The 24,308-nt window shown below is 37.8% G+C and overlaps 1 protein-coding gene across 1 annotated transcript; it reads right to left on the reverse strand.

Moving 5' to 3' along the window:
* Positions 1 to 20,064: 20,064 nt before the first annotated feature.
* Positions 20,065 to 23,808, reverse strand: LOC147510322 (uncharacterized). The gene is made up of 7 exons (XM_086598086.1): positions 22,928 to 23,808; positions 22,351 to 22,836; positions 22,038 to 22,239; positions 21,434 to 21,960; positions 21,031 to 21,235; positions 20,771 to 20,872; positions 20,065 to 20,682 (listed from the first exon to the last, which is right to left on the reverse strand). The coding sequence occupies exons 1-7, from the start codon at positions 23,806 to 23,808 to the stop codon at positions 20,065 to 20,067; spliced, it is 3,021 nt and encodes a 1,006-aa protein (XP_086454212.1).
* Between the last annotated feature and the right edge of the window lie 500 nt (positions 23,809 to 24,308).

Genomic DNA, 24,308 nt, shown 5'->3' on the forward strand with positions numbered 1-24,308 from the left:
ATCAGCCTTTTACACCCTTAGGCAAGCATCAGCAGCTGCTCTCTCACGTGCCTCCCTTGTAGCCTCCAGCCTCCTTCGTTCTCTCTCTTTCTCCTCCCTTTCTCTCTGCTCCCGTTCACAATCTAATCTCTCCTATTTTTGTCTTATTTCTTGCTCTTGAGCCTCGTGCAAAGCTTTCCCATCACCTCTTCCGCCTCGACCACGACCCCGGCCACGCCCTCCTGGATTGTTGTACTTTTCCCCAAATGGCTTCTTTGAAACTCATTTATGCTGACACACTACAAGAACAAAAGCATTTAGAAAAATGATACACAGGAAAACACCAACTAGAAAACAAAAAGAACCAAATAATCACTGTTAACAATACTAGAAGCAATAGTCACACAGTTACAGTAGCATACAACATTAGTTGCAGTTCTAGGAATCAAGCACTTCAAAAACAAGGAAATAGACGTTTGATAAATGCGGCAAATTAGCTTTAACATGAAACTTGCATATAAATGACATGAATTCGCACCGACTACAGAATATTACACATGATGTAATCTTAAATTTGTGAAATTTATGCAGTTTACAAATTTAGAGATCAATAAATGCAAGTGTAGAACCAACCATCCACACCTTTTGTTGTAAATTACCAGAAAAAAAAAAAAAAACACATTATTGTCAAAAACTCAAAATTTGATTAATAGGGACATTGTCGATTCATAACAATGTAATGGAACACGAAAGAAACAACATACAATATTAATAAAGTTAACTCATGCAGATTTACAAAAAAAAAAAAAATAAAGTAAATTTGCTCCGAATGTTCTCCAAAATTAAACAAAAAGTAGATAAATCAGCACTTAACAAACTATGGGTTAACTTGTACCAAAAATCAGCACTTAACAAACTTCAATTCAACTCTAAAGCAACTAGAACATAAATCAATTATTGAGTAAATTCTCTAGCAAGCTCCTAACATGGTGGGAATAAAGGGGGAGGAAGACACCTACCTCAAACCTTGAGCAACCCAAGCTATAAGGAACTAAAGACTCCAATCTTCAAGAGTGAATGCCCCCAAATGCCATTCCCCACAAAAGTTTTAAACCAAACTATTTTGAGTTTCCAATTGATTGTTAAGAGTTTTAATGGGGGATGAGAACGATTAGAGGATGAGTTTCTAGCAGCAAAACGCCCATACTTGTGTGAAGAACCAAACCAATATAGCACACAAGAAAACTCTACCAAGGATTTTCAACTACTCATGAGAAAGTGAAATTTTAAATCTTCAAAGACCAAGTGTTTTCACCAAACTCAAGTTCCACCATAATTAATTTGGTTACTTATCAAAACCGCAGAGCTCGACTCTCTATTAAGAGTGTTATTACCAATCAAGACCGGAGAAGCACCAAAGAAACACCAATACACCAACAATGAAGTGCAGTCAAACAATGGACGTTTACCACCATTAATCAGTAGATCATATAAACCCAAAAATGATGATAGAACAATAAAAGCTCAGAACTTTAAACGATATTCTTATTTAGACAACGATAATTAATTGAAAACGAGATAAAAGAACCTTTAAGAGATGCAAATCGACTGAAGCAACTAGTTTCATTCTCATTGTTTCAATAAGGGGAGCTGTAGTATCACCCAACCCTGCACAAATCACATTGTTTCAACTTTTAAAACTAGAGAAGCATTTCCACTGGATTAGATATCTCTATTGTTTAAACTGTTACTGTTTGAGATTTTGGTGAAAGTCAAATCTAGATTGCTTGTTCAACTAGAACACCAAAATCAAGAGCAATATGCAGGCTGCAGTGAATAAAAAGCTCAATGCAAATAAGGCATTATAAAAATAAAAAGTGAAAGAATGAAATATACCACAGGCCGTAGAAGCCTATCTATCTCTATGCATAATTCAGCCGCGTACACCTCTTTGCTTGGTTGGTTTCAAGCGATAGGAGTCCATCTGTGTGTACCAGATCGTAGGTTCTAGGGTATGTTGGGTAGGCTACTTTCCATCCAAACTATAATCCTTAAGTCCTTCTAAACTTTAGGAAGCAACTAGTTTCAGTCTCATTCTTGGTCCTGCAAGGCTGGAACACACCAAATTAGTCTTAAAGCATAATTAGATATAAAGGTTGAAAGAAATCCAATACCTGCTTGATTGCCCCAACATCATTGGTCTCGTTCCATCCATTGACTTACAACAACGCAAGCTACTAAAACTTGTTCACAATCCATATACTATTAACCAATATAGAAACAAATATTCCAATCATTGAGCTACATCAACCATCGCTAGCTTCAACTTTTGAAACATAAATATACATGGAAATAGAAACAAACAATCACACACATTGTTAAACATAAAGAAATACTGAGATTCAATTTGAACTTAAAACCAGTAGGCTAGTAACTTCAAATTCGTGTGTTATATATGATCGACTTCATACAAAAAACGGCATATATGATCGACTTCATACATATATCAACATCGGTATACACAAAATATAATAGGTTTTTCTAACCATTCACATCCTGCCTAAGCATTGATATACAAAAAAACATGAGACTTATATGAGCATCTTCGATGACCTCCATTAATAGTTTAATACCGATGTACAAAAAAAGAAGCATCATGCAAAACATCCACATCCTGCAAAATGAGTATCTTCTGTTAGTTTAACTCTTATGAGTAGTAGATGCTTCACAAAAAGATTTTACATGTTTAGATAATCATACCCCTAACGATCAAATACAGCTAGAGCTTTGGGCCAATCGATAACTGATCCTATATCCTCCTCCCCAAAAGTTGTGCGGTTTGTACTTTGAGCATGAGGCACAAGCACGCTATCCAGGATAACATCGTAACTTTCAATAAGATCTCCTCCAACTTCTTCTCCTATAATAGCCCTTCCATTAGTCACATGTTCACGGCGCATTGAGTATAACTTACAACTTGCTGAGCGTAACTCAGGTGGAAATCCCTTGGGTGCTAGTCCCATTCGATTCAACTACAAACAACAAACATATATAACTTAAATCCTAGGCTGCTATAGGCCATCCCCCAGGCCACTGCAAGCCATTAACAGTCCTCTGACATATCACTAGCAGTAATCAATAAGACTTCTTTGCATATGGAATATTAAAAATCTTCTATCCACATCCAACTACTAAAATCAGGATTACCATCTCCAAATATATCATTTAGTCGTACCTACATAATAATCAATCACTTAAAACCCCCACATACAATAGTCCAATCATTTACAGATGGTAGAGAAGCCTATATGGCAGAACCATATAACAGCCACAATATTGGCATACAAATACAATTAGAAAGTACCCATTCACTAAAACAAATGGATGGTATAATGTTTCTAACTAATAAGTTGGAACACTTGTATGCAAGGTGCGCTCGACCATACCTGAGAAGAACTAGAACCAGGGGAGAACACTGCATTCGAACCTTGACCAGATTTCATCATTGCAACGTCCTTTTGCAGTTCTCCAACTACCAACTTCAAATCATGGACCTCCCCCATAAGAGCTGATGTTATATCCTTCTGTATTTTAAGTCAATTTTTTGCTGTAGCTGAAGCCTCAAGTCCTTTTCTCCTAACTCCACTACCCAAGCCACAATAACGACCCTTGGTATCATGCCCCATTACTTGTGCAACAGGATCATGATCCATATCCAACATAGTGCTTGAGGGAGTATTGGTTGCAATTTACTTTATACGTACCTATATAACGAATAAGAATGTGTACATTTGATAAGAGCCCAAAACTGTAGTTTTAACCCCTTAACAATCATACTTTTAGACCAATTATGTGAGTAATAAATAAGAGTTAACACTGATTACGTGTTTTTATATATTTCAGGCAGTAAAGTCAATTATGTGCAGAAATGTGCTACTTTGGCGAGATAAAGGAGCAAGGATTGGTTGTTAAGAAGTTCTGTGATAAAGGCCAAGATTCAAGGAGACAAAGCCTTCGTAATGCCCGGTCAAAAGTTGGAAAGTCAACACGGGCAGAAACATTGCACAAGTCGGCAGAACTTCCGAAGACCATATCTTTAGACTCAGACGTCGGAATTGGGCCTAACTTATGCCAAAACGACCGGCTCGGAAAGAGCTGTCCAATGGTCCAACCCTTGGCCAAATCAGAGAAGCAAAAGTGGACGAAAAGTCTGTTGAAGCCAAATCCAGCTGAAGAGCCCTTTTCGGACTGAAAGAATTGGGTTTTGGGCCCGATTTTCCGGCCCAAAACATGGCTCCAAGCCCATACACGATTTTTGGATCTGAAGCATATAAAAACAAAAGTTTAGCTCTTTGTAAATGGTAGCTAATTAGACCTAAAATATAGATAATTCTAGATCTAATTTGAATTATTTTTAATTAAGTTTAGTTTCATTTCATTCCTTGTTTTAGATTAAACCTTGAAAATATTGTTATTGCTTGATTAGATAAATAAAATAGTAGATTCTTGTTCATTTTGATTTTTGTCATTTACAATTGTTTAGATCTAAATTCCTTTATTACTTGTTATTCATTTCCTATTTATTACCTGAGATTTCAATTATTGTATAGTAAACTTGCATAAGATAGAAGTTTTATATGATGTCTAGTTTTAATTCAATGGGAAATAATAGTAGTATGACTCAAGGCTAAACCTCCATTAGAAGCCTTGATGAAGCTTGATCTTTGTTAACTTAGAAATCGTCGTGAGAGTTTATTCCACTCTAGAAGGTCGTTGATTCGCCATGAGAATAGGTGGACGACCTCACATGCTAGTTATTGATTAGTAGAGATGCCATGTATAATTAGGGATTAGAATTACTATTTTGATATGCGAAGAATTCAATTTGGATCACGACGAGTCTTTGTTAGTTGATTAAGTCGAGTTAAGGTGGATTCAATTCCCTTTAATTCTTTATCTAGATTCAAACCCTTAGCATTCTATCATTTCGTTATTCGTAACTTGTTAATTGAATTCACCTCGTAATATAGAATTCCCCTCGTAAAACTCTCATTAGACTTTGGACTGATTAGTTGACACGAAACCATCGCATGTAAAAGAACTAGGAGTGGAACGAATCATTTACTCCCCTATATCTCAATAGGATTGAGAGTAAAAATATCTTTGATAATTCTAGTAACAAAGCAGTTTTAGTTTTACTTTCGTTTAGAGTTTCATCGATTTATTCATTAGTAAAACTATTCATTTTACGATTATCAAATGGCGCCGCTGCCATCTTAGTTCCCTTTAGCATTGGTTTCATAGTATAATTAGTCAATTTTAAGTCCCATTAAACCCACCCACCCTTGTTTGATTCATACTGTGGTTGTCCGTTTCAGCACTTAAATTTTCCTCGCGAAAATACATGGAGCGCACCTACACCCAAATAGTGCACTACATGCGCTCAAATGCCTAGAAATTCATTTTTGTACGGAGCGCACCTGCGCCCAAACAGAGCGCCACCTGCGCTCAAAACACTGGACATCGAACAAGTCCTGAGCGCACCTACGCCCAAAATGAGCGCCACCTGCGCCCAAAGACCTGGAACTTCGAGTTGTCCAGAGCGCACCTGCGCCCTCTGCTGAAATTGCCCGATTTCCTCAGGTTTGTTTCAAACTTTCCATTTCTTCAAGTTTTCAGTGTTCTAACTTGTTATACACACTGAGCACGCGAAAACAAGACACTATTCGTAAGTGAAGCAAGGAGGCATTCAGGTACTCTTTTCTTCCACACCTCGTATCTCCAGTTAGAGGTTTATACTAGTATATCAAGATTGTTTGGAGTGTTGTCGTGTTTAGACATACCCTTGCATGAGATTGAGGTCTGGTCGGAGAAAAACACACCGTAGTTAAGTTAACCGTCAACGCCAACAAACACGCCTATCTAGTATACCAATCAATCGCACCTCTAGCTACTATTCCACACACCACACCGACATAATGGCTGAAGAAAGAGAGAGACTCTCTCTCCGACTTTTACAAAGCCTTGAGCGATAGCCCCAAATCTTGCATCGTTCTAGCGGACCGGTGGGGATTTTCGATCCCCCAAACATATTTAATTTGTTACCCGTTTTTCATGGTTTAGACCATGAAAAACCTTATCAGCACATGCGTAGGATTGAACAAGTCCTTATGACATTCCACCATCCTACGGTTGGTGCGGAACAAATTAAAATGAGGGTATGTCCCTTCACCTTAGCCGATAAGGCGGCGTCTTGGTTAACTGCCCAAACGCCTAATTCTGTGGACTCGTGGGCTAAACTTGTTCAGCTGTTTATGGAACATTTTTACCCACCCCTAAAGACGGATGAGATACTTTCCAAGATTCATTTCTTTCGACAAAATCCTCATGAATCATTTTCAGAGGCTTGGAATCATTTCACCGATCTCCTTATAGAGTGTCCACATCATAACCTAGCGAAAGACACGTTAGTGCGTGCCTTTTTCAAAAGACTTCTACACCACTATAAAGAAGTCCTTGACATAATGAATGGGGGTAGTTTCCTAAGTAAAGGAGACTCAGAGGCTTACAAATTTTTAGAAGATCAAACTAAGCGCAATAATAATTGGGGGGGGGGGTAGTGATGATATCCCCCGCTCTGCTAGTTCTTCTTCAATAGTTAAGGCCGCCGGTATGTTTGAGATGAAACTCGATCCAGAACTTAAAAATTTAATCGAATCTCTAACTAAAAAGGTAGAGGCTATTTCTATTCAACAAAAGCCTATCCCCGTCATGAATGTCAACTCTAACCCATGTAATTTCTGTTTGAGTCCTGAGCACCCTATTGTCCTCTTGCCTATGAACAACAACAATCAGAGCAAGATAATGTTTGCTCCATTAATAGTTATCCTATTCCTAATGCCCTATGGAGACAAAATCCTAACTTCAGTTGGCGAAACAATCAACAAGTTACACCTCTAGGGTTTAATAACCAAAATGTTAGGCAAGCAAACAATTATAACCAAGCTCCACCTAGGCAAGGACAAGGACAAGGTCAGGGGAATTATAATAATTATAACAACCAAGTGCAACCACGACAAGGTCAATCACAAGGTCAGGGTAATTATAATAGTTATAATACCAATAGAGGCATCGTTCTAGTTAACAATAATATAACAATAATAACAACCCGCCCATAAATAATCAACGTGAGATAGTTCCAGTCGCACCACCTGTGACTACTACACCTACACAACCGGATCGTATCGACGCCTTTATACAGATTACCCAACAACTTTTCCAATCAATGACTCAATCGAACCAACAGATCTTACAATCCATAAATCAGGGCATACAACAGTTAGCCCAAGAGAAAGCCCAACCAAAAGGTGTGTTTCCAGGCCAAGCGATACCAAACCCTAAAATAGCAAACACAGCCTTTGAGGTAAACGGTAATACTAGTACGGAAACTACAATCGTAGGTGACCTAAATGCCATCACCACTCTCCATTCTAGAAGAGTGGTTTATAACATAGTAACTATGCCTATAGTTACCCCATCAGTACTCCCTACACCGGATATCCAAGTAGATACCGAAATAGAAACTGAAGAGCCTACCACTGTAGAGGTACCAGTTAAACCACATCCTAAGAAACAGAAAGCCAAGGTTACACATCAAGTCGAGCCATACGCTAAATATAGAGCGAAACCAACGTTCCCTCAGAAATTAGCCATGCTAACCAGGGATACAAACTTTGAGGAGATTAGGAACGTTTTCAAAAATCTAACGATAAACCTTCCTTTTCTCGAAGCTATTAAAAAGCTACCTAACCACACTAAGTTTCTTAAGGAGTTGTGCACTACTAGGCGTAAGACCAACATACCTAAAGACGCCTTTCTAACTGAACAGTTCCGAACTTTATCAGAAAATAATGGAATTGTTAAGTATAAGGACCCTGGTCGTCCAACTGTAAAATGCACCTTAGGAGATTCCCACACGACGACCGCTTTATTAGACCTGGGGGCGAGTGTTAACTTACTCCCATTTTATTTGTATAAACAAATAGGTCTACAGAAATGCAACCTACAAAAATGACGTTGCTGTTAGCGGACATGTCTATAAAGTATCCTAAGGGTGTAGTGGAAAACGTGCTTGTTAAGGTTCAGGATTTCTATTATCCTGCAGATTTTGTTATCCTCGATACAGAAGTCGCTAACGACTCTGTACCACTCATCTTAGGGCGTCCCTTCTTAGGAACTGCCAACACGCTTATAAATTGCCGCGATGGTAAGATGTCCTTATCTTTTAGCCATCTTTCTGTTGAGGTAAATGTTTTTAAAATGATGAAACAGTTACCAGAATCATCTATAGATGGGAAAGTTAGCATGATCGAGAGCTTAGTTCAAGATTATTTTAACAACACGTTTCCCGAAAACCATATGTATAAATTCCTTTCTTTTGGAACTTTAGATTTTGTAAATGACTCCTACTTAGAGGAAGTCAACACCATCCTTGAGTCCACACCAATTGTAGACCCTTCGGTTGCTCTATATACTGAGTATGAAGACTTGCTACCTAAGCAAGTATTCATTATGCAAGATGAGGACCCTGATGAAACATCTATTGACATTCCTTCCACCCCGGTGCTTAAACCTCTTCCCCCGGAGTTAAAATATATTCAACTTGATCTGGATGGTAGTCATCCGATAATTATATCTTCTCTCTCATATCTAAGGATGAAGAGACACGCGTTAATCGGGTGATTAGGGAACATCGGTCTGCGATTTGTTTGGTCCCTAGCCGACATTAAGGGAATTAACCCTAATGTTTGCACTCATCGTATCCATTTGGAGGATAACGAAGACTTCTCGCTGAACCTCGGCTCGCGCTTGAACCTGCCATGAAAGAGGGTGGTTAGGGAAGAAGTCTTCACGATTACTCAATGTGGGTATCATATACCTAATCTCCGATAGCGAATGGGTAAGTCCCATTCATGTAGTTCCTAAGAAATCGGGGTTACCATGGTACGTAACACTAAGGGTGACTATGTTTTCACACAAGGTCCTATGAAATGGAGAATCTGTATTGATTACAGACGTTTAAATGCTATGACACAAAAAGATCACTTTCCATAGATCAGATGCTCGAACTTCTAGCTGGTCATGCTTTTTATTGTTTTCTAGATGGCTACTCTAGCTATTTTCATATTATTATTGATATTGATGACCAAGAAAAGACTACCTTCACATGTCCTTTTGGAACGTATGCCTATAAACGAATGCCTTTTGGCCTTTGTAATGCTCACGTACCTTCCAAATTGTATGCTTCATATATTTAGCGACATGGTAGAGCGCTTTATGGAAGTTTTCATGGATGATTTTTCTATCTATGGAGACTCCTTCACAGATTGCTTGTCAAACCTGTCTAAGGTTTTGACACGGTGTGAAGAAAAGAGCCTCGTTTTAAATTGGGAAAAGTGTCATTTCATGGTGAAAAAGGGCATAGTACTAGGTCACATTGTATCTAGTGATGGCATCGAAGTAGATAAGGCCAAACTAGATAAGATAGCGACTCTACCTATACCACGGACTGTCCATGATATTAGAGCCTTTCTAGGCCATGCAGGTTTTTATAGGCGCTTTATTAAAGATTTCTCGAAAATAGCTAAGCCTTTAACTAATCTGCTTTTAAAAGATGCCATCTTTGATTTTAATTTTAACTGTAAGCAGGCTTTTGAAACTTTAAAAGCCGTCCTAACCTCTACACCAATTATACAGTCTCCCGATTGGTCTAAATCTTTCGAACTTATGTGTGATGCTAGTGATTATGCAGTTGGTACTGTCTTGGGACAGAAACTAGATAATAAGTCCACAGTTATTTATTATGCTAGTAAAACCTTAAATGATGCTCAACGGAATTATACAACTACTGAAAAAGAATTATTAGCTGTCATTTATGCTTTAGATAAGTTTCATCCTTATTTGGTTGGTTCTAAAACTTTAGTTTACACGGACCATGCAGCCCTTAGGTACCTTCTTGCAAAGAAGGATGCTAAGCAGAGATTAATCCGATGGATTCTTCTCCTGTAAGAGTTCACATTAGAAATAAAGGACAAAAAAGGGGTCGAAAACGTAGTTGCCGACCACTTATCTAGACTTACAAACGACGATGATAGTGATTTTGAGTCCATACTGGACTCTTTTCCTGATGAGCATCTGTATGCTATTTTTTTAGCACCATGGTATGCTGACATTGTAAATTATTTAGCGGCTGATGTTATTCCTTATGATTGGTCAAGAAATGAACGTAAGCAGTTCTTGGCCAGAGTTAAGTTATACTACTGGGATGAGCCCTACCTTTTTAAGTATTGTGCGGATCAGATTGCATCTCTAGTGAAAAAGTATGAAGTTACACACAAGGTAGCAACTCCTTATCATCCACAAACTAGCGGACAAGTAGAAGTTTCTAATAGGGAAATCAAAAAGATTTTATAAACAACTGTAAATCCTGATAGGAAAGACTGGTCGAAGTGTCTATCGGATGCCTTATGGGCGTATAGGACGGCTTTCAAAACTCCTATAGGTATGTCTCCCTTTAGACTTGTATTTGATAAACCTTGTCATCTGCCCTTTGAATTATAGCACCATGCTCTGTGGGCTATAAAAAGCCTTAACTTCAATATTGATGAGGCGGGTGTCAAACGCAAGTTGCAATTGAATGAGCTTGAAGAAATCCGTAGCGATTCTTATGATCTCGCGAAGGATTATAAAGCTAACGTGAATCGTGTTCATGATAAGCAAACCTTGCGCAAAGAGCTTGTGGTCGGTCAAAAGGTCTTGCTTTACAACTCCCGTCTACATATTTTCCCAGGGAAACTAAAAACCCATTGGTCTGGTCCTTTTCTAGTTACTGAAGTCACCCCTTATGGGGCAATCACCTTGGTAAATCCCAAGGACAACAATACCTTTCAAGTCAATGGCCAACGGTTAAAACATTTTCATGAGCTTCTGTCCCCTGATGTAGAGGAAGTCCTTTTACAGGACCCTATCTATGAGGACTGACCTTTGTCATTTAGTGTACTTTCTTTCACTTCCATATATTGGTAAGTGCACCATTCAGGTAACCGGGCCCTCCCTATGGAGTGTGTGGCTGTAAGTACCGGATCCTAAGTCCACGTTTCACATAATTCACGTTTTCCACTTTTGCATGTTTTCTCGGTTTTTGAGTCATGTTCCTCTATGGGGTGAATTATGTATTTATTGTTTTTCGTTTTTCTTATAATAAACTATTATAAAAATTTTAAAAAAAAAATCATAGAAATAGCAATCCAACAAGTCTTGGGAATTTGACTTTAAACGACCCACGTTTAAAACAAATTTTGTGTTTAAAAATTTGTTTGGGGGTGGGCAGTCGGTCTTTCCATCCAGATTGCTCGAACTTTCCATTTGTGTTGCTTAGGCCCGTTAGTTGTAGTTCATTCGAGTTGATGTTATCTATAACTTAGATTTCCTTCGTTCGCATAACTTACGTCACACATGTACTTCGAGTCGTTTTTCTAGCTTCTTATACGTCACCCATGGTTAGAATTGAGTGTTTTATGGATCATTGGATTAGAAATTCTCTACTGATAATTTCCATAACTCATTCGCCAAAATCGGACCAGTAACGAAGCGGCAAATTGAATTTGAAATTGCGCGAAATATCGAAAAAGTTAGGAATTCGATTTGGGCTTGGGCCCAAACCGCGACGCGTCGTGTGGCACATGTCGTCTCCTTCCTTCCCAAAACGCAAAGCGATTAAGTGTTTCCTTTTCCATCCCGCCAGATTAACAAAGTTTAAAGGAAAACCTAACAACCAAAAATAAAAAAAAAATAAAAAAAAAAAAAAAGAAAGAAAAAAACACCTATCTACACCACGCCCATTGTTAACCACCAGCCCGAGTTCTCTCAAACAAATTTCCCACACCACCGAAAACAGCCGCCAATTCAAGCTTCCAACCTGCCACCGTACCCACCATCGCCACCACCATTGTTTTTAGTTTGTTTTTCATCAAACTCGCCTCCTCCACCGTCTACAAAACCATTGTTTGTTTCAAAAACTTCAATGGTGCTACGACGAAGAATTTTACCGGAACAAGCATTTAGGCCCGACCGTTTCGCGCCATTCTACGCGGCAGAGATGATTAGGAAGGATTGGAATGGACTGTGGTACTCGACTGAGGAGTTCTATCACTACGATTTGGTAGAACAGTTTTATAAGAAGCGAGAATTGGAGGGGGATAGGATTTTCATTAAGGTAGTAGGAACGAGGAGGGAAGTAATGAGACAATTGTTGGTTGAGCTGTTAGGCATTACGCCTGAAAGCAACCTAGAAACTACCATTCAGGAATCCCAGTATACTAGAGTTCCTGCTTTGATGAAAGATACTATCGTGGACGGTGAATACAATCCGAGTTCTCATTGCGTCCGCCAGTCAAGTCTGAGAACCAACCAACTGACTGTAGCTCAGTGGATTGGTAGGAACGTCCTCGGGAAAGAAAAAGTCAGCGACATCGGTCTGCAATGTCTGCACGTTCTCTGGATTTTGCAAACGAATAAGTATAATTTCTGCATCCTCGAGTTAATTTTAAATGTGATTAGAGGAGGGGAGACCGAGCATTAAGCCTTCCAAGGTTTGATCACTAAGATCATGTCAGTTTCTTTTAGAGTCGCCGCAAAATCTGCTCCTATTAAGATCAAATTGCATTCTAATGCAAGCATTTATACGGATTGCATCCAAGAGACTTGGCCGTTGTCTGAAGGAAATGTAGTTGAGTTGGAGGATGAAATGGAAGATATGACATGTCTGGATGAAGATGCATTAGATAGTTGTAGTTCTAATTTAGAACGCATGCAAGTGCTGCAAACTGGCTTGCATTGCGTTTATAATATTTGTGAAGATATCCGAGATAGACAGATTGTAGTTTGAAATAAACAAACGAATCTTCAGACGAGAGTTGAAATGCTCGAAAGGGGTCAGGAAGATATCTTGTCTAACATGGAGACTATCCACCAGCGTCACCAAGCCCAGTATGCAGTACTCAGGACTGAGATGGAAGCACAACGTTTGTTCCCAATAGAGATGCTACGACACATGCCACCCTTGGAGGGTTCTATTTCAGATGAGTCTGAGAGGCATGAGCGTCATCGCCGAAGAACAGATGGTGCAGGTAATTCATCACTCCAGGACCAATCTCCATCTCCGGGTCCAGCTTCATCACGTGGCTAGGTGTTTCGAAGAATGTTGTGTTTTGATGTTATTTTGTCTTTATTTATATTTTTTATGGTTTTATTAGTTCGGATATTAGTTCAGTAATTAAATTAGAATTTGGGTTTGATGTTGTTTGAATTACATTTTTTTAATATAATTTTGGTTATGTTCAAATTGTGCGTGTTTTTATCATCAATCCCACCTTCCCGAATCGTTTGGGGGTGGTATTATTTCACCCTAGCACAATTCGTTATATGCTCATCTTTTGTAAAATTGTTTTGGAGTGAGGGTTGACAATTTGGCCGATATCGGCATATCTATGATTATATGTGATGGCAACATGAAATTTATGAGAATTTAGAAGTTACTATTCTAGATCCAGCATAAGATATATTACATTTAGAATAGAATCCAGAATATGGGTTGTTTCCGTTTTCGGTTTGGAAACTTGTTGTTTCCGACAATTGCCTTAAAATTTTTTGGCAACTTGCCGAATCGGTTTAGGAACCCAAACCCTATATAAACTTCATTCATTCTCCACACAAAACTCACATCTCCCACATTCAACCATCACCCTTCACTCCCAGGTTTTCCCTTCTTTTCCTTCTCACATTCCACGGTTCAAGAACTTCGGGCGCACTGCCCTCGTGGAGCGCCACTTGCTTTAAAATCGCCCACAAATTCTAGTCGAGCGCGCAACCTGCGCTTTAGAGTAGTCTTGTAACTTCGAAAACCATCAAAGCGCACCTGAGCCCCATACGAACGCCACCTGCGCCCAAGTGCTTGGAAGTCCAATTCTTGAGGCCTTACTGCTCTATCTGGCGCCTTTTCGCACCCTGATTTCCGTAGACGCGAAATTTCTGATTTTGGGTGAGTTGTTCCAGGATCATCGCAGCTATTCCAAAGAGTAGTTTTGAGATGACATCTCCTATAGTCATTCATGAATAGTCGTTCGAAGACTTGATGGGAACCGATACCTATGGAGCATCGTTCCGCGAGCGGATCGTGCAGCTAGAATGGGGCATCTTCTGGTGAGGGATGATGATTCTTTTTCACCTCAGCTAACTGAATTTTTCTATAATCATATTACATTCTATTGTAACCAAGAAGGAGAACAAAAAATTTCCCTTGCAATTAATGACACGACTATAGAATTCAGTAAGTATTTGGTAGCTTTGGTTTCGGGATTGCCCTTGCCTGACCCTATGTTCACGTGGGGGTATATGACCGATAACTCATACCTCCATGAATATGCATATTTCCATGAGTATTATGGAGGAGGGGTATTTCGTGTCATGGACCAAGGGCGATATAGCATAGCCCTTGGTAGCCTATCTCTCAACGTAGGTACAATCATGTTATTCATTATGATGAATATTTTTAGGGAAACGGCGGTTTATACGCCAATAGTACCCCTGGTGACATTTTCCTTGCTTTAGCTGAGGGACGTCGCCGATATGACATTCCCCGAGTTTTAGTGGCTACTCTAAAAGGAGCCCATTCCATGAGGCATAAGTATCTTCTTATGCCTGTTTTGGTTGGCCACATTATGCGCGGTTGCTTACCGGAATTCTATACCCAGTTCACGGATTGGAAAAAGGTTGAAATCATGAGACCCACCAATCGCGTAGTCAGATCATTCCGAGCGCATGACTGGGCGGGAGGGCGGTGCAACCTCATTTGGTTGCCCCTTACACCCCATCAGACCAAGTAACACTCGAGAGATTAGCAATGGTTGATGATACACGACGGAAGGCGTGGCAAGTTGTTATGGCATGGCAGGATGCGAAAGAACCTCGCCCCTTTGAAAGAGAAGAGAATGACGAGTAAGTGGGAGTGCAGGTAAGTTTTTATTTCCAGTTAGTGTCTGTTTATGTCCCAAGCAAGTAATTTCTTACTACCCCATAACGGGTGGAACTCCTACAGAGTTGCTTCAGTTTTTATTTTCTATATTAGTATGTTATAACTTTGTTTTGCAAATGTTCTTGAATTTCACGCACTTCAATGGTATTTTTCCTACCCTCTTTATTTAACATACTTTGAGGACAAAGCATGTTTCTTGTTTGGGGGGTGCATAGAAACACGTGTAATTAAGGCATCTGTTAGGATATAGATATGTATAATATGCATTTGTTTTCTAGTTAAAATTTCAAAATTTCAAAAATATAAATAAATAAGTTTATGCTATACACTTAGGAATATTGGTATTATTTTCTTTCTCTATGCTCTTAATAATCTAGAAGTCTCACGTAGCTTTTGCATTAGAATAATTTTTAGAAACTTAGGTTAATATGTAGGTAATAATCTTTGCATCTATCTATAAATATATTACATAAGTATCTATGATTGTTAGCAGTAAGTTTCTGAAATCTAGGCTAGAGTACTTATTCTACAAATCCTGTAAGAATATAGCCTAAAGCCTTATATGAGCGAAACATTTGAGAAATGACACAAGGGAGAAGTAAAATTCGGATAGAGAAATCACACGTCCACTTGCTTGATCACTATACCATATCCTAAGCGAGAATTTAGGCCCTCTTTGGATCGATATAGCCAGAAATTCAACCCTTATGAAATTATTTTCCGCTAGTAGCCCCTCTGAGCCTTTGATAAACCGCAAATTCCTTTACCCTGTTACGAAAACAAAACAAAATAAAAAATAAAATAAAAAAAAAATAATAATCAACCTACCCAAGTTAGAATAAGTCTGAGAATAGGATGAGTGAAGAAAGAAGAAGAGAAAAACCTGTGAAAACAAAAATTAGTTAGTTGCTTCAGAAAATAAAGAAAAGAAAGTTTCCATCCAAATAAAAAAAATAAAATAAAATAAGAAACAAATAAAAGAAAATAAAGAGTTAGAACTCTAAAAATAGAATCAAAGGAGTCAAAAGCCAAAGAAAAAGAAAAATATGGCTAAGGATGGAAACAAAGTGTAGAAGCAAAAGTGAATAACAAGGTTTTCTCTAGTTACATAATACGAATACTCTATTATCTCAGACTTGGTCTTTTTGAATATCCATTTCCTTCCTTATTAAACCATCTCCTAAACCCCGCAACACCTAATAAAGACCTCTAGCTCAATTAAGAATAGGTTAGTGTGATAGTAAGTGGCAGATGTGTTTGATCGACTCGGCTTCCTTGTGTGTCATTGAGTTGTAAGGTAAAGTGTGCCCACTTGCACACTGGAGTAGCGAAACTTGAGCGGAAAAATCAGAGTGGTTTTTGTCTTGACATTTATGTGAAGACCTACTTAAGGACGCTATTCCGAGTTTTCAAAAACGGACCTGCTATTGCATTTCATAGTATTACTCATTGTATATATGTTTATTGTAGAAGATTGATTATTATGCATATATTAGCTTAGGGTTCGACTTGATTATTCTATATTCATTGCTAGTGAGATGTATAGTTAATTTAGAGCATGAATAACGAAACAATAGTTTTATTTCTTAGTCGTTGTAGTATAAATGAAGTTTGTGAGTACCTTCACTGGAAAACTCTCACGAGGTTATAACTCGTCCACTAGGGAATTCCTAGTGGTTTAAGGCCTTGTTGCATATGGTCAATGCAATCGCACTCAGCGAAACGAGATTAGTTAGAACTCCATTTTTGGTCACTTATTCTAATTTCTCATATTTGCTTGAGGACAAGTAAAATACTGTTTGGGGGTGGTTTGATAAGAGCCTAAAACTGTAGTTTTAACCCCTTAACAATCATACTTTTAGACCAATTATGTGACTAATAAATAAGAGTTAACACTGATTACGTGTTTTTATGTATTTCAGGCAGTAAAGTCAATTATGTGTAGAAATGTGCTACTTTGGCGAGATAAAGGAGCAAGGATTGGTTGCTAAGAAGTTCTGTGATAAAGGCCAAGATTCAAGGAGACAAAGCCTTCGTAAAGCCAGGTCAAAAGCTGAAAAGTGAACACGGGCAGAAATAGTGCACAAGTCGGCAGAATTTCCAAAGACCATATATTTGGACTCATACCTCGGAATTGGGCCTACCTTATGCCAAAACGACCGGTTCAAAACGAGCTTTCCAATGGTCTAAGCCTTGGCCAAATCAAAGGAGCAGAAGTGGATGAAAAGTCTGTTGAAGCCAAATCCTGCTGAAGAGCCCTTTTCGGACTGAAAGAATTGGGTTTTGGGCCCGATTTTCCTGCCCAAAACATGGCTCCAAGCCCATACACGATTTTTGGATCTGAAGCATATAAAAACAAAAGTTTAGCTCTTTGTAAATGGTAGCTAATTAGACCTAAAATTTAGATAATTCTAGATCTAGTTTGAATTGTTTTTAATTAAGTTTAGTTTCATTTCATTCCTTGTTTTAGATTAAACCTTGAAAATATTGTTATTGCTTGATTAGATAAATAAAATAGTAGATTCTTGTTCATTTTGATTTTTGTCATTTACAATTGTTTAGATCTAAATTCCTTTATTACTTGTTATTCATTTCCTATTTATTACCTGAGATTTCAATTATTGTTTAGTAAAATTGCATAAGATAGAAGTTTTATATGATGTCTAGTTTTAATTCATTGGGAAATGATAGTAGTATGACTCAAGGCTAAACCTTCATTAGAGGGGGTTGAAGAAGCCTTGATGAAGCTTGATCCTTGTTAACTTAGAAATCGTCGTGAGAGTTTATTCCACTCTAGAAGGCCGTTGATTCGCCATGAGAATGGGTGGACGACCTCACATGCTAGTTATTGATTGGTAGAGATGCCATGTATAATTAAGGATTAGAATTACTATTTTGATATGCGAAGAATTCAATTTGGATCACGACGAGTCTTTGTTAGTTGATTAAGTCGAGTTAAGGTGGATTCAATTCCCTTTAATTCTTTATCTAGATTCCTTTAGCATTCTAACATTTCGTTATTCGTAACTTGTTAATTGAATTCACCTCGTAGTATAGAATTCCCCTCGTAAATCTCTCATTAGACTTTGGACTGATTAGTTGACACGAAACCATCGCATGCTAAAGAACTAGGAGTGGAACGAATCATTTACTCCCCTATATCTCAATAGGATTGAGAGTAAAAATATCTTTGATAATTCTAGTAACAAAGCAGTTTTAGTTTTACTTTCGTTTAGAGTTTCATCGCTTTATTCATTAGTAAAACTATTCATTTTATGATTATCAACATTCAACAACAACATCAAAATGATTATCAAATAAATCGTATCTAGTAAAAGTCTCACCATTTTGTCACTATGCTCTTGTGTGGGGCAAGTACCGTCGCTGGTGGTATGTAAAACCACATATACATGCGTTCTCGTGACAGGGGTGTTAGGGTTCTTTTCTTTCTGAAAAATCATACAAAGATATTCAAAGGGATAGAAATCCTTATGTAATGCCATTAATTTATATTGGTATGCAATTCAGGTCCTTATGTAGTGATGACATTATAAAACTTCTTGCAGGTCAAGTGATTCACTTAAATGCATGTTTAATCACATCTTTGGATGTTCATAGCTTAATCTAAAATAAAACAAAATAGCAGCAGACATAAATGGCAGGGAACCTAGAGAACAATGCACAGTTAGACATGTTCATGCATAGAATCAAACCACCAAAACATGCCAAATGTGCAACCTGAAAATGACACCAAAGAAAAATGACACAATAGCTGCATGATATTACCAATTCATGAGTAATTCTAGCTGAACCTTTTCTTCTAGATCTCTGTTGTGCTACCGCTGCCTCTCTAGAACGTTTTCCATTTACTCGTCGAGCTTTTGCTTCTTCAATGGATTCATTGTCTACAAACTTTTCCCAATCTTCTTTTCTAACAGAATTTGTGCAATGTCTTTTCCTTTCTTCATCTGTTCTATACTTGTCATAAACCTTCCTAAGGGTGCTGCTCTTGTACTTCCTCCAATATTCATTTGCTTTAGCCATGAATTTTTCTTTTGTTGTTCCAGACAGATCATATTCATCCTACAATTATGAAAAGGTGATAAAATATTAGTTAGCATAGTTAAACAATAAAATAGAACTATAATATAATTGTAAAGAAGGTTACCGAGATTCGTTTCCATATGAGTTTTTTGTCATCATCTGACACATCCTTCCATCTGTGATGGGTTATTGAAGCATGTGCCCGACTATATTCACCAGGATGACTAGAATATTCAGCAGCTTTGTCTCCAACTGGTCTGCCATCATCATCAAATAGTACAAAGATCTTCTACCGAGGGGCTAAAATGACCCAAACATTAGTTAGGAATACTTCAGTACATCTCACATAGAAAAATAACTCACGTCAAAAACTAATAATAAACCAGTATTCACAGCTTCAGTTTCAGATTGTCCGGATCCATTACCACCCTCAGATTGTTCAGATCCATTCCCACCTTCAGATTGTCGAGATACATTCCCACCCTCAAATTGTCGAGATCCAATCCCAACCTCAGATTGTCCAGAAGTCATTGTGCAAAAAACTAATAATAATACGCAAAATAAGCAAAACAACTTATTTCCATAATAAAACAAGTCATTTTCATATATTTCATCATCCATTACAATTCAGTAGCTAACAATTACAAAATGCACACAACCAAAGAAAGCAAATCAATTGCAAGAAGAATTCCTATGTTGAACCAATACATACAAACATTAACAGTTACTAAAAATGAAATATGAAGATATGTTTGCCCAATCGAATCAAATGTTCCACCCTTTCAAGTTATGATTGGGAACTTCATTCCAAAAGCACTATTCACATTAAGAAAAAATGACATGTATAAGACAATCAGGCATACTAAAATAAGTAAACAAAATTGTAGATGAAAAACAACAATGTGTAAAATCTTTAACTATGTTAGGGCACCTTCAAAACATAATTAACTTCAAACCCATGATCCTTCGTTAATATCTTCTTCTACAACCTCGGCTACTAATCTAGATCTAAAAGCATCTGCTTTCAATCTTGCCTCAAAAACTAAAGGATCTTCATATGCATCTACATCTCGAGTTAACTTTTTAGGAGCATCTAAAACAACATGCCAATCATCTCTCTTAGGATCTTTGCAATAAAAGACTTGGCGTGCTTGAGAAGCAAGAATAAAAGGCTCGTCGACTTCCCTTAAATTGTTCATGAACCTTCTAAAATTCACAAAAGTTAACTTCGTTTCTGGATCTACCGAACATCCGTTTACTTTATCTCCTACCCGGACCCAATCACAATAGAAAACAATTTGTTTGAATTCAGTATAATCCAGCTCAAGAATTAGTTTGACAACACCATAATAAGTCGCATCTCCATAAACCAAGTTCTTATCTCTTGCACTGGCTCGAAAGCTTGTCATAACATTGATAGCAACCCCACTATTCTGTGTGGTCTTCGTACTGTCACATTTGGCTGTGCAAAACGTATATCCATTCACTGAATATCGATTATACGAAGTAGCTTTAAAAGACGGGCCTTCAGCAAGCCTTTTCAAAGTGGACATCTCTTCATTTTCCAACTAGTTTGGTCAAAACGCATAATGTTAGTATTATTGTACAAATTAAATGAAACAACCCAATATACAACTAAATATAATTAGTATAAACCTGTTCTCGTAGCCAAGGAATAAAATCAATAACTTTCCCAACTGATTTTCCATTTCGCCCTCTTTTCTTACTTGGGTGGTCTTGCTGTAGACATGGTACTTTCTGGTAGGAACATAAATGAATACTTAATATGGTATGTAGGAGTCTATGGTCATGGATTTAATAAATTGTACTTACTCTCTCCAACTAGTAGCGTCTTTAGAGCACTCTAAAACCCATCTTCGCACTTGCTCATGCTGCAAATTTGTAAGTTTATGCACCTTGCCTTTACCAATAAGTTGTTCGCTAGAACATCCTTTATCTTCATCAAAGAAATTATTCCTTGCTCGTTTGTGGCTTCCACTCCCACCTTTTGGCATGTATTCATTATAATATAGAATTGATTCTTCAATAAGGTAGCGCTCAACGATACACCCTTCCGGAAACCTTTTATTCCTAACATAGATTTTGAACGTTCTCATCATCCTAAAACAAGGCATTAGTTAAGTTTCTTAACTGATAATTAGCACTTGAATAATTACCACTTGAATAATTAAGGATCATTTCACTTACCGTTCGAAAGGATACATCTAACGGAATCTAACAGGACCACAAATCTGTGCTTCCTCCGCCAAATGCACTACGAGGTGTGTCATTGAAACAAAAAAAGAAGGTGGAAAATACTTCTCGAATACACATAATACTTCCACAATTTGTCGGCTAGCAGTATCAAGCTCCTTACGGCAAATAACCTTGGAACAAAGGACATTAAAAAATATAGACAATTGTCTAATTGCACCAGCCAAAGGCTTTTGCTCCTTGTAGGCATACATCAACAGCACCAGCAATAATTGATGAATTACAATGTGATAATCATGTGATTTAGGACACCTAATCTGAAGATCCTCCATGCTAACATTATACTTCCAATTAGAACTATATCCTATAGGAACCTTTAATGTTTGCAAGGTTTGACAAAATGATTTTTTCTCTTCTTTGGAAAGTAAAAAAGGAGCCTTTGGCAAAAAGGTTTTACTCCCATCTTGTACAGGCCAAAATTTTTTCTTAATATTCGTTTCCTTTAAGTCCAAACGAGCTTGAAGACCATCCTTATTGTTCTTACCTTTTGTGCCCATTATTGTACCTATGAGATTCTCAGCCACATTTTTCTCTACATGCATCACGTCTAAATTGTTACGGACGTCCAAATTCTGTAAAAACATAGGATATATTATAAGTGATATACATATTAAACTATAATAGACAATCACACATTTTAAAGTTGTACCTTCCAATAAGGCAACCGAAATAGGATCGATTCCTTTGACCATGTAGTGTCATCCTCCTCCTCACACTTCTTTCTTTTCCTAGATGCTACTTTTCCAAATATTCTTTGAAGGTTCTTAACTTTTTCAAGTACTTTCTCACCAGTTAGCCGCTTGGGAGCCTTCCCATGTTCTTCTTTCCCATTGAACTGAGATTTTTGAGTTCTAAAGGGATGGTCGTTGGGTTAAAAGCACCTATGACCCATATAATCTTGTTTACTCCCGTGTTTAAGTCAAATTAAGGATATATCTTCACCACAGATCGGACACGCATACTTTCCAGCAGTTTTGCAACCCGACAGATACCCATAGGCTGGGAAATCTTGTATGGTCCACAAAAGTACAACCTTCATTGTGAAAGAAGACTTGCTATGGGAGTCAAAGACATCTGATCCAATGTTCCACAGATCCCTCAGCTCATCTACCAATGGTTCCAAATACACATCAATGTTTTTTCCAGGACTGTTCTTCCTAGGAATTAACAATGATAGCATAGTAAACTCTTTTAGCATGCAAAATAAAGGTGGAAGATTGTAAGGGACAATCATTATAGGCCAGCAACTGTGAGAAAGACTCTTGTTACCAAATGGATTGAATCCATCGGTTGAAAGGCCTAACCGAATATTACGTGGTTCGGCAGCAAATTCAGGATATATGGTATCAATTCCCCTCCAACAGGAAGAATATGATGGATGGCGCATATATCCAATTGGGGAAGCTGATTTTGAATGCCATGTCATCATCTCAGCTATCCATGGAATGCTACACAAAGATAAGCAATGAAAAAAAAACATAAACTGGTTTGATATGGGAACAACATAAATCAAGCTTAGCCACAAACAAGAAGACTAACCTGTATAGCCTACACAGCCTTGGGGTTAAAGGAAAGTATCTCAATACTTTCTTTGGTACAAGTGAGACCTTATTAAACTCAACCTTGTACCTACCTTCTCCACATATAGTATAACGCTTAAAATCTTTATTATGTTTCCAATATAACATACAATCGTTGGGACATGCATGGATAGATATGTAATTCATACCCAAAGACTTGATCATTTCCAAACAATCGGTTGTACTCTCTGCCAAGGTGTTGCCACTAGGAAGAACTCTTTTAAGCGTCTTAAGCAACTCATTAAAACTATTATTGGACCAATTATGCGTAGATTTCAATCCTACCAACTCAACTATAACATATAACTTTGTGTCGTCAAATCCACATGAAGGATACAAAGGTTGTGCCGCATCTTCCCATAACTTTTTAGCTTTTGCGTCCTCACGTGAATTGTTTTCAGAATGATTAGCTTCTCTGAGTTCAGCGTGAGTATCTCTATCTGAACCCAATTCATTCATGCATGCATCGAGGCCCTCAGGCCGAGCACACATAAGAGCATCATTAACCAAATCCAGCATCCGTGGTTGCTCTTCCACAGTTTTGCCACTAGCAGATGCACTACTACGCTCCTGATCAAGCTCAACATCATTAATGGGTTTGCCATGACAATACCAAGTTGTATAGGATATCATTATACCAACACAAATTAAATGTTCCTTGACCACTTCGTAAGTTTTTCCACCACCAACATTACGACAGTTTAAACACGGACAAAGATACCAATCTAAACCCCCCGAATGGCCTTTAGCAAATTCCATAAAAGAGTCAACACCCGCCAGATACTTAGGACATGGACTTATTTCTTTCATCCATGCCTTGCTTGGAGCAATAGTAGACATTTACCTCGCAAGTATTAGATCACCGACCTACTTCTATTTCACAAAAACAAGCCAAAATAATTTTATAAGAAACATTTTGCAACCCCAAATGCAAATAAGATATAATGAAAAACAATTGCATAAATAATAAGACGAAAAGGCAATAATTAACATGCTAAGATTCAGAGCCAATAATTAGAGACGAGCATGCACAAAAGACAAGTATCATAAAGACTCATACTTAACATGCTAAGATTCATAGCCAATATTCTATTTACAACCAAATGAAGAGACTTGAAACTTAAAACAAAACGGTTCTTTCTCTTTTATCGTGGCCGCACATAGATGGAATTTCCTCATGAGATCAATGAGACTTGATAGTTAAATAGCAAGTCTTCAAATAGTGTCTAAGAAAAGAGTCTCGAGTCACCTAATCTCAACATTATACAATGTTTTCAACTCCAAACTTAAAACCCCTTTACGTTTCCTCAATTTTCTCAAAAACCCAAGTCAGAAAACAA

Source organism: Coptis chinensis, chromosome 3 (assembly GCF_015680905.1).
Source record: "Coptis chinensis isolate HL-2020 chromosome 3, ASM1568090v1, whole genome shotgun sequence".
Taxonomy (NCBI): Eukaryota; Viridiplantae; Streptophyta; class Magnoliopsida; order Ranunculales; family Ranunculaceae; genus Coptis; species Coptis chinensis.

Bases quoted from the DNA above. Each gene is read 5' to 3' on its own strand.
- LOC147510322 (XM_086598086.1), bottom strand. From the start codon at position 23,808: ATGTCTACTATTGCTCCAAGCAAGGCATGGATGAAAGAAATAAGTCCA. The intron at 21,236-21,433 runs GTATTTTCCACC...GCCTTGTTTTAG, and splicing joins GTATTATGTGTATTCGAGAA to GATGATGAGAACGTTCAAAA. The intron at 20,683-20,770 runs GTTTATACTAAT...TGACCAAACTAG, and splicing joins TTCCTTGGCTACGAGAACAG to TTGGAAAATGAAGAGATGTC.